At 52.8% G+C, this 11490-nt stretch overlaps 1 protein-coding gene across 2 annotated transcripts in view; it reads left to right on the forward strand.

The window, feature by feature from the left end:
• Stxbp1 (syntaxin binding protein 1) overlaps window positions 1–11490 on the forward strand; it is a 61955-nt gene that overhangs the window by 48116 nt on the left and 2349 nt on the right. Inside the window, exons 16-19 of one of the 2 annotated variants that reach the window (XM_052723101.1) lie at window positions 675–776; window positions 3200–3285; window positions 4934–5088; window positions 6736–6861. In XM_052723101.1, coding sequence (XP_052579061.1) covers window positions 675–776; window positions 3200–3285; window positions 4934–5088; window positions 6736–6845 — 453 coding nt within the window. In that variant the 3' untranslated portion in view covers window positions 6846–6861. The remainder of the gene's footprint in view (window positions 1–674; window positions 777–3199; window positions 3286–4933; window positions 5089–6735; window positions 6862–11490) is intronic. The other variant, XM_052723102.1, reaches the window with a different exon arrangement.

The raw sequence follows: 11490 nt of genomic DNA on the forward strand, positions 1-11490 counted from the left end.
CAGAGGCTTAGTCCATTATCATCATAGCAGGGACCAGGGCGGCAGGCATGCCTGGTTCTGGAGAAGTAGCTGATCCACAGGCTGAGTTAGAGAGGCTGGGTGTGGCATGGACTTTTGAAACCTCAAAGCCCATCCCCAGCACATACACACTTCCTCCAACAAGGCCATAACTTGTAATCCTTCTAATCCTCTCAAATAGTGTCACTCCCTGGTAACTAAGTATTCAAATATATGAGCCTATGGGGACCATTCTGATTCAAACCACCACAGCCCCTCCCCCATTTAGCATTTTTATGACTAAAGACCCATACTTTAGAGCTGGGCGTGGTAGTATATGCCTTTAATCCCAGCACTTGGGAGGCAGAGGCAGGCAGATCTCTGAGTTCAAGGCCAGGTCTACAAAGTGAGTTTCAGGACAGCCAGGGCTGTTTCACAAAGAAACCCAGTCTCAATAAACAAAATAACAACAACAGAAAAGAAACAGAACTGTAATTTCTCAAGTCTCCCTTGTTTTCAGAGTTTCTTAAAGAGGTACATTTTGAGGGCTACACTGGGCAGAACCTCTCCCCATTACTCATTGCCAATGCTAATTCTGAAGAGGGGGCCTTGAGAGAATGTCTAGAGGTCATTGAGACCCAGGTGGGGGAGCTGACCTCACGTGTGCTTGCATTCAGTCCACACTACGCCGCAGAAGCAAGCCGGAACGGAAAGAGCGCATCAGTGAGCAGACCTACCAGCTCTCACGATGGACCCCAATCATTAAGGACATCATGGAGGTCAGTTTGGGGTATGGCAGCAGAAGACAGGACTGCTTTTAAGGTGGTCTAGGTTCCAGCACCCCTGTTCTTGGATAGCAGTGATATCCTATGATTTAGTTCCTTGTAGGACCTCTGGGGCTCAGTCAATCAAAAGTACCTACCTCTGAGGACTCATGAACAACCATGAGGACTATATCTTAGTCGGGGTTCCTATTGCTGTGATGAAGCATAGTGACTACTGGGCAGTGGGGGCGCACGCCTTTAATCCCAACACTCGGGAGGCAGAGGCAGGTGGATCTCTGTGAGTTCGAGGCCAGCCTGGTCTACAGAATGAGTTCCAGGATAGCCAGGGATGTTACAGAGAGAAACCCTGTCTTTACAAACAAACAAACAAACACCGTGACCAAAAGTAACTTGGCAAGGAAGGGGTTTATTTGGCTTGTGCTCCATCGCTGTTCATCATCAAAGGCAGTCAGGGCAGGAACTCAAGCAGGGCAGGAACCTGGAGGCAGGAGCTGATGCAGAAGCCATGGAGGGGTGCTGCTTACTGGCTTGCTTCTCATGGCTTGCTCAGCCTGCTTTCTTATAGAACCCAGGACCAGCAGCCCAGGGATGGCATCACCCACAATAATCTGTTCCCTCCTACATCAATCACTAATTAAGAAAATGCCCTACCGGCTTGCCTACAACCTGATCTTAAGGAGGCATTTTCTCAATTAGGGTTCCCTCCTCTCCTGTCAAGTAAAACTTGCCAGGAAAGACTGGCACACGGCAACCTCAAGATCCCACTGTTCCAGTCTCAGGGCTAGAGTCCCATGCTGTATAAGAGCCTCTGGTGTAATACCCAGAAGAGCTGGGCTCAGGTCAGCATGCCAAGTTCAGATGAGGAGCATTCACACACTCTCCTAGGGTACATGGTTCCTCTCCATCACACCTCAGGCAGCTGCGGAAAGGCCTCAACAGGAGGCCACAGCCTGCCCACCTTCCCCTCTCCTGCATTCCAGAGCTCTCCCCATGCCAGCAGACAGACCTGGGCTCTGTGCCTCAGACTGGCCCCTTGGAATATACTTGTCCTTATCTCCACGTCCCGAGTCCTGCTTCTTCAGTCTACAAGGTCTCACATTGTCTCTATGGCAACCTCACATGTCTGACCATCTAGCATCACAGAGTGATTGCATTCTGAATCCCCAAATTCTGGTCAGCAATGCTATTTACATATATCCCTGCTGCCCAGTTTGAGGCTATCTTTTGTTTTTGAAATTGGGTCTTGAGCCCAGGCTGGCCTTGAACTTCTGACCTCCCTGCTTTATCCCTGAAGTGCAGGATTAAAGGCATACACCACTGTGTCTAGTTGATGCAGTGCTGGGGATCAACCCGGGCCTTCAGCGTGCTAGACAAGTACTCTACCAACTGAGCCCCATCTCCTAGGGCCATCTTTCTTGTTTTCTTTTGGTTTTGTTTTGTTTTGTCGAGACAAGGTTTCCCTGTGAAGCTCTAGCTGTCCTGGGAATCAGGCTGGTTTGAACTCAGAGATTCTGAGTTCTTCTGCCTCTTGAGTGCTGGGACTTAAGGTGTGCACCACTACCGCCTGACCCACTCTGGGGTCGTCATCTTCTGATGGGATGATTCTGTCACCTTGTGCCCTGCGTCCATGGTACAGAGCTCACACTAAGCTGTGGCACCATGTTGGTTGACTGGGCAGCTGCTCTTTGGTGTGACTCCCATCCCTCAGCGTCGCAGCAGGAGCCCTGCAGAGTCCTCCACCAGGAGGTCTTTAAGGTTGGGGAGTCTGCTCAGCTTCTGCACTTGATAGGCAAACAAAACGGGAGTCTAGCGAACAGGGCCTTGCCGCCTACCTATCCCCGAGTCAATCAGGAATTATGTGCTAGTGTATTTATGGAGGGTGAGTCAGGGTCCTATTTTTAAAACCTACAAACCAAAGGGATAGGTGGCTATGAAACACCCAGGAACCAATCGCCTGTCTGGTGTTGGGACCGAGGAGGCAGCCCTCTGGTGCGGTGCCCCCTGCTTCTCTCCCCGCCCTGCTCTCTGAGGAGGCCTGTGCAGGCTCCTCAGTTCCTAAGAGGAGTATGGGTTCCCAAGTGGGAGGAGATGGCTAGGATCCACCCACCAGACAACTGGCTCCCCGACAGACTGCAGGGGAGGCTCTCCCGAGACCCACTTGTCCCCAGCTGACAGCGCATGTCAGGAGTGGAGTGGACAGGGTACCAGGTGGCTAACCCCAGTGGCTCACAGTGGAGCACACTGCAGACATGAGGAGGTGAGCGCTTGTGTGTTGGACAGTCAGGGTAACCCGCAGGGCCAGGCAGTCTAACAGCCTGGAAGAGCGTCTGCTGCAGGTGTGGTCACTGCTGACTGTCTCTTCACATCCTCGTGCTTTATCAGCCTCTTCTAGATGGTGACCCCTGTCTTCTCTCTAGGACACTATTGAGGACAAACTGGATACGAAGCACTACCCGTACATCTCCACCCGCTCCTCCGCCTCCTTCAGCACCACTGCTGTCAGGTGGGTAGATGCAGGGAAAGCGTCCGTGTGACCTGGCTGTGAATGTACCGTCAGGACCTTCCCACATCACCCATCATGGTCACAGTGGGCCCAGGTTCACAGCAGGCCGTACGGTCCTCTTGGGCTCCCAGCCCCTCAAGAACTCACCCGCTTCTTCCTTCATGTACCTGTCTGCCTCAGCCACTACCTCCTTGCTCATCCTTGAACATGCCAGGCCTACTGCCTTTACCCTACCCACACACACATTACCTGCAGCCAAATAAACTACACAGCCCCCTTTAATCTGTGGGCCTTTGGTTTTCCTCTTTGACCTTCCCTAAGCACCTGTATAATCAGGAAACCCTAGTGTGGACAGCAGTTCCGTTCATGCAGCCTCGTGTGGATGGTGGCTCCGGAGAACTGGAGGCTGAGCCTTGAGCCTGGAGAGCAGCCAGAGGCTGCAGGGATGACCATCAGCTGTGGTTCCCAGGGTCGACACTCCTTCCCCCCCCCCCCCCCCCCCCCCGGTTTGTTTTGTTTGGAGGTGTTTGTTTGTTTGTTGAGATAGGGTCTCACTGTGTAGCCCTGGCTATGTAGCCCAGGCTGGCCTCGAACTCACTGAGACCCACCTGTCTCTGCCTCCCAAGGCTGGGATTAAAGGCGTGCGCCACCATGACCAGCAACTCTAGAGTTTCTCTGGTGTGTCCCGGCTGTTCTTCTTTCTGTCTTCACCTTGGCCTCTGGGCCTGGGCCAGACCTCTGCAGTGTTTCCTATGGCACAGACATCTCCTCTGATGGCAGTAAAAGAGAAAAAGCCATTGCCGAACGTGGAATCAACTGCAGCCTCCAAGTGCTGCCCTCGCTCGGCTGGCTGTCCATGGAAGAGGCCGACAGGCCCACGTGCTTCCAGGGCTGCTGTGAGGGGGGAGCAGGGCCGAGCGTTCTGTGTCCAGAGGGGACTTGCTTCTTCCCTTTAGTTTCCAGTTTTCTCAGCCCTCACCTCTGCTGTGTCAGAGTCCAGGTCTTTACTGAGGAAGTCCAGGGGCAGAGGGAGGCCTGCTAGTGAAGAGCCATGCTCCTCCCTGGGGAAGCCTGAGCAGTGCTCTGTGGCCCTGTTCTGTCCCATGGCATTCAACAATCCCCATCCCACTAGACTCCACTTCTTGGAGGGCAAGTACTGTCTTTCCCTGGAGATACAGTACCATGAAGCCTGGCCCACACAAGCACATTTGCTTGTGATCAGTCTGCCAACCTGATGCAGTCCTCTGCCTCTCCATACTGCGTAGTGCTGCGGAGTCCCAGGCAAGCTCAGGACCAGGCTTGATCTGAAACACACATCAGGATGAGAGCCATCCAGGCAAAGCTGCTGAGAGGAACCAGGCGGTGGTGGCACACACCTTTAATCCCAGTACTCGGGAGGCAGAGACAGGCGGATCTCTGTGAGTTCGAGGCCAGCCTGGGCTACAGAGTGAGTTCCAGGAAAGGTGCAAAGCTACACAGAGAAACCCTGTCTCGAAAAACCAGAAAAAACAAAACAAAAAAACCCTGCTGAGATGAGCCAGTCTGGTACTTGTGTTTCTAAGAGAGTGGCAATCACAGCTCAGGCACCAGCAGTCCAGTTCAGCTCTCCAGCACCGACAAGTCACCTGTGACTCTCTCTCTCCCTCAGCGCCCGCTATGGACACTGGCACAAGAATAAGGCTCCAGGGGAATACCGTAGCGGGCCCCGCCTCATTATCTTCATCCTTGGAGGTGTGAGCCTGAATGAGATGCGCTGTGCTTACGAAGTGACCCAGGCCAACGGCAAGTGGGAAGTGCTGATAGGTGAGCAGGGCATGCGTTCGCAGGAGTTGCTGCCTCACTGCACTGTCACTCCATCCCACGCTTGGTGTTGCATCTGTCTGAGGGCCTCCCTCACCCCAGCAGAGCTTAGCCCTGGGTAACAGTGGGTGAATGGCAAAAGCTGGGGTCTCTGCCCTACTGTGTCTCTTGCTGAAAGACAGCATCTTGGGATGGAAAGAGCCTGGTCATAGAGTCTCAAATCCATACACTGCCAAGTGGAGTCACCTTGAGCAAGAGCAGAGCTCTCCAACAAAACAGAGTTCATAGCACCTACTTGCAGCCTGAAGCAGGGCTGAGAGGGAGATGCACACTTTGGTGCATCAGGCCTTGGACCACACCTGACGGTAGAGCTGTCACTACTGTCCTCCTCTAGTACTTCCTGTTGGAGGTAGTTAGCATGTCCGTAGATACTGCCGACGCCCACTGGTGGCTGGCTCCTAAGGATTCCCAGTCCCCACTACCTCTGGTCTGCCATACCCCGTCTTTCCTGCTCCCTTCCAAAAGAGCAGGAGCAGCTGGTAGAAGCTGGTCAGTTGCAGTAGGAGGCCCTTCCTACTTCCTGTCTCCAGGATCATCTGTAGCTCCTAGGGCTGGCAGATTATTGAGGGAGCGAACTCTGAGTTCTTATAGATGTCTTCCTCTTGGCCCCAGAGTTTCATGTGGTACCAGTTGTCAGAAGGCTGTCACAGACACTGCCCTATTTAGGCTCGCCCTCTGTGGGAGCACATGCTGGATAAAGTGCAAGGCCAGAGACTGCGGTATAGCTAGAGTTATCTCCAGTCCCGCCCGCGCCTGCAAATCTCCAACTACACTGTGGCCCTAGGAGTGTGCTGAGCACCCCATGGAAAAAGGTCCAGAGGGCCTATGGAGTGCCCCCTGGGCCATGTGCTCTGCTGGAGGCCCTGAGCTGCCCAGCCAGCAGGCTTCCGTCAGCTCCCAGGTGCAGGCACCCCACTAGTGTCACCCCCATTTATCCAGTTTGGATGACCAACTCGCAGCACCCCCAAGCTGTCCAAGCAAGCAGGCCCCTTAGAGCAGTAACATGGCTGCTTCTGGGTTCACCGAGACAGGCATGAAGGGTCATCACCTGCGCACAATGGGGTGGGAAGACTGTCCTCCCACAGGCATCCGTGGTCTGGTTTCCGTGCCTGTCTTTCTGTCTGTGGCACAGGCCCCATGAGTGTTCCCTGCTCACTGCTTGCATATGTGTCGCATGAATGTGTTAGAGGACCTGAGCTCAAACAGCTTTCCCGGACAGCAGCTGTCACAGCCAGGCTTTGGGTGTGAACCTTCCTTTTCTCCTTTGGACCTTCCTTAAGGTTCCTTGTGCAGGGGAGGGTGGAGACCAGGGACAGAGAGCTGCCCTTGTGGGTTCATGGAGGGGCTTCCCAAAGACAGCCACCATTCACTGTGTGGCCTCACATGCTTCATGCATGCCAACGCCTTGCTGCCTGCGTGTGTGTGTGTGTGTGTGTGTGTGTGTGTGCGTATGTGTGTGTGTATGTGCGCGCACGCGCATGCATGCGCCTGTGCATGCTTTGCCTCTCAACGCCTCTCTGGCTGCGGGCTGGGGCCTCTGTTGGCATGTCCAGGGGCGCCTCTGTTCAGCCGGCCTCTATTCTCCCACAGGTTCTACTCACATTCTCACTCCCACCAAATTCCTCATGGACCTGAGACACCCCGACTTCAGGGAGTCCTCTAGGGTATCTTTTGAGGATCAGGCTCCAACAATGGAGTGAGAGCCAAAGAAACAAAGTAAAAGCGGCTTATTACAGAAAGAAACTCTTCCGCTCTGAAGGGCTTTCTTTGGTTATCCCGTCACTCTCCCTTCTTCTCTCTTTCCTTTCCATTTCTTTGAGTTTTCTTTTTCCAAGAAAATGCTTGCAGTTCTTAACACCGATTGAAAATGTGTCCAGCCTTCACGCCCTGGGCTCCCCGCACCCGCTCACTCAAGCCCTGGGTGAATGCCGCACAGTCAGTCAGCTGCCGGCCACTGGGGTGAACCCAAGTGCCAGTAACGGAATACTCCAGGAGCTGAGGGTGTCGGGGCACGGTGCCCAAGCCTGCTGCCCAGGTTGAGATGTAGGCTCCATAGAGCAAGTACCCTTGAGTGGGGCCAGCAGACATTCAGGATGGCCGTGTGTACAAGGCCAACACTTGAGAGATGCCCAGAGCACCTAAGGGTGAGGAAGGCGTGCAGGGAGCAGCAGAGGGGTGGACACCTTTACTCAGGCACTTGGAGGGCATCGGTGCAGAGGGCTGGCCGCCCTGCCCTCCAGCGGCTGTCGGCTCGGTGACAGCACAGATCATTACACTCTGCTCTCTACAGAAACTGCACTCTTTGTCCTGCTTAGTTCCAGTGGAGCAGGCCAGGACCCCAGCTACTCGACAGGCAGAGGCGGGTCCAAGGCCCACAGGCTACAGAGCGAGTGAAAGGCCAGCCTGGGCAACTTAACAGGATATGTCTCACAATAAAAAGTTAAAAAGAAGGCTGGCGAGATGGCTCAGTGGTTAAGGGCACATAGTACTCTTGTAGAGGACCCAAATTCTGCCCCCAGGACCCACATTTGGCAGCTCACAACTACCTGTAACTCTAGGGGATCTGATGTCTTTGACCTCTGTGGGCACCTGCATGTGTGAACACATGCTCACACACTGACAAATAATTCAAATAAAACTTTTTTTAAAAGGAAGAAGAGGGCTGGGATGTAGTGATAGACCGTTTGCCTACCATGAGTGAGGCTTGGGAGAGAAGGAAGAGAGGGAGGGAGAAAGAAGGGAAGAAGTTGCTTTTATATTAGTGCTGGCTCTTACAGAGTTGGCCAGTCACGCCTCTCTGAGGCCTCTTGGTGAGGTCTGTAGCCCTCATAAATCCCTTCTCGACACCCCAAGCTTGTCCCTCTGGTGTGCCTTGTCTTTTGGCCTAGCAGACTCTCTGCTTCCACACCTCCTCATCCTTCCCCCGAGCCTTCCTTTGTGTTGGGAACCTCCTGTGTTAGTAATTCTCAGTGTTTATGCCTGCTTTATCATGGGCCTTTCACCATAAGTTGACATGTGACCCCTGAGTCAGCAGTTGGAGTGGCCCGTAAACAGGAGCAAGAGACCTGGACTGGTAGCCAGGACTGGATGGCCACGGTGGCCACTCTCATTCCCTGGCCCCAGAATGCGAGCACAGGGAGGCGGGTCAGCACACCAAGGCTCCCTCCAGCCGGTCTGGAATTGAGTGGGCCAGATGCAGGCCTCCAGCCATGCATCCCTCTGTCCTCCTGGGGCATCTCAGGAACATGGCCCTTCCGAAGCTGGACTACACCACCAGAAGCTGGCTTGCTTACTGTGGTTTTCCTGTTAAAAGAAGAAATAGTAGGCTGCTCCATTTACCCCCACTTCCCTCAGTAGAGGGGTGTTATCTCCAGGACAACAGCTGTAAGCCAAGAAAATGGAGTCCTCCACTCCACCCTTCCTGTGCTCCCTTTCCTCTGGAAAGCAAGGCCAATAGGACATAAAGCAGAGGGTTGTACTTCTGTCAGCCTAGACTCAAGACGGAGGCGCTAGGGTCTCAAGTTCAAGGCAGAGTGTGTCTGAAAGCTAAATAAGTAAGCAGGGTGTGGTGTACCACAACTCTAATCCTGGCACTTGGGATGCAGAGGCAGGCAGACCTATATGAGTTCAAAGCCAGCCTGGTTTACATGAGAGATTGAGGATAGCCAGGGCTAAAAGTGAATAAAGTTTAAAATATACATGCGCACAAAGAGCAGGGAGACGAAGCAATAGAAAGCCACCCAGCCCTAACACCAGCGAGGCCAGAGACAGGGAAACCGCCCGCTGCCTCTCCTGTTGTAACCATCCAGGTGACGAGACAGACTAGTGCAGACCCTTGGAGAGTCCTGATTTTGTGGCTTGATGTTGGGATAAGCTTTTGTAAATGCTTCTCTCCATCCTCGTTTGCCTAAGGCACCTTCTGATTGATTTAATGTGGAGGAAATCAGACATTCAGTACTGAGGAGAGGTAACAAGTCACGTGACAGAATGTAGATTAATATAAATGGTTAATTTACATTATAAGAACAAGTTGGGAACAAGCCTAAGCTAAGGCCACACTTTCATAATTAATAAAAAGGCTTCATGTCATTATTTAGGAGTTGGCAATCCAAAGAAAAACCGACCACAGCTTACCCTTCGGAGATGAGGCCCCGCCACAAGGGAGAATTCCTGGGAAATAGTGCCTTGCTGTGTCTTCCTAGTCCTCTCTTTCCAGTCCCCAAGGCAGCTGACCACTGAAGAACACAATTTCACAAAGCCTCATCTTAATCTCCTCTCGCCATCCCTGTAGACTGCCCATGAGTGACACCATCCCTGTAGACTGCCCATGAGTGACACCATCCCTGTAAACTGCCCATGAGTGACACCATCCCTGTAGACTGCCCATGAGTGACACCATCCCTGTAAACTGCCCATGAGTGACATCATCCCTCCAGACTGCCCATGAATGACATCATCCCTGTAGACTGCCCAAGAGTGACGTCATCCCTCCAGACTGCCCATGAGTGACATCATCCCTGTAGACTGCCCAAGAGTGACGTCATCCCCCCAGACTGCCCATAAGTGACGTCTTCTGATTAGATTTTACATTCTTACCTTGATGGTGTAGGCCAATAGTGCCACTCAGGAGTGGATGCCCAGGAAACCATCAAAACAAACAAGAGAGGGGCTGCAGAAATGACTTGGTGGTTAGGAGCATTGGCTGCTCTTCCAGAGGATCTGGGTTCAGTTCCCAGCACCCTCACTCAGCTCATAACTGTCTGTAACTCCAGTCATGGAGATCCAATGCCGCCTTCTGGCCTCATTGAATACCAGGAATAGATATGATGCCCTGACATACATAAAGGCAAAACACTCACATACATAAAAATAATTTAAAAAGAAACAAAAAGAAATGAGAGACCTCTCAGGCTAGACCTGTTTAGTGCACATGCTACTTGTAAGGTTTCAGATGTGCTGTGTTCTGGGTTGGGGCTGTTGGTTCTGACACACAAGCATCCCTTGCATGCCCATCTGATAAGGATGGCTCCTTTGAGCTAGGTGGTTCTCCTTTAACGAAGCACTCGGGAGGCAGAGATAGGTGGTTATCTAAGTTTGAGGTAGCCTGGTCTACAGAGCTAGTTCCAGGACAGCCAGAGCTACACAGACAAACCCTGCCTCGAAAAAATAAAGGGGATATTAATTCTTTCCCAGGGAGCTCCTAGTAGAGAGGACCACCCCCCAAAGCTTTGAAGCATGAAATGGTCATGTGACTAGGCCTCAACTTCATCTTCAGAGGCCACTGCTGGCATCTCATGATCACCAGCTGTGTGGACTAAGAGTCAGCTTATGAGTAGAAGGCCAACATCGTCAAGCTCTTGGGGACTAACACGAGATCAACTGCAAAATGGAGCTTGTGGCTGGTCCCACCCACTTTGCAGCATTGATGGTAGCTCGCTCCATCTGCAGTACTGAAATGTTCTGATTGCTGGGTGTCAGGAACTGGCGTCAGGTGCCCTGGCCTGATGCTGGCTCTGCAAGATTCAGTGTTACACTTGTTCTGTAAAGACTAGGAATGTTCAATGGTTAGGAATGAGATAGCATCAGAAAATTCTAGAGCATAGGTTCCTTGACCTCTCTCTGACCTCCCTGAATTTCTCAATGCACATGTGAGAAGTGGGAGGCACTTTGGAACAGGCCAGTGTCCAGGACAGGGAACAGGACATTCTTTAGCCAGTATGCTCCCTGTTGACTCCTCATGGATCCAGAGCTGGGCTGCATGGAGTGGGGATCTGGAAAGCCCTCCTTTTGGCGCTGGCTCCTGCTGCCTCAGGGTTCCTGGGAAGTCTGGCAAGCTCACTGAAGCCAGCATGCTTCAGCAGAAAGGGGGAGTATAACAACCTCAGACACCCCAACAGCACATCCATTCTGCTTAAGGAGCTGCAGGTCTGCAGAGTACTAACACAGCCTCAAAGTACACTTAGGACACAGCCGGGGCGGACTCCTCGCTCAGAACAGTGAGTGCAGGCAGGCCCGGACACTGGGAGGGACCGCTCAGAGTGTCGCTGCTTTCCTGCTGGTCCAGAATGACCAGGTCACCCAACAAGTGGTCAGAGGCGCAGGCACCAAGCCCCCCTGTGCTTGCCCTTCGAATGGAGTCTGAAGGGTCTCCGCTCCCCACTCCCACAGAGGCCTGTTGCTTCCAGGTCCCCAGGGAGGCACATTTTCAAGAACGGATCTTTCGTTGAGTTCTCCTGTCCCACCAGGACCCTGCTTTGCACTCACTGCTGGGTGCATGCACGCCTCATGCTCACACCACCATCACCTCCATTCTGTTGGACTAAGCCCATGTCCAAGCCACTCAGT

Source organism: Peromyscus californicus, unplaced genomic scaffold (assembly GCF_007827085.1).
Source record: "Peromyscus californicus insignis strain IS unplaced genomic scaffold, ASM782708v3 Scaffold_7__1_contigs__length_154581171, whole genome shotgun sequence".
NCBI classification, from domain to species: domain Eukaryota; kingdom Metazoa; phylum Chordata; class Mammalia; order Rodentia; family Cricetidae; genus Peromyscus; species Peromyscus californicus.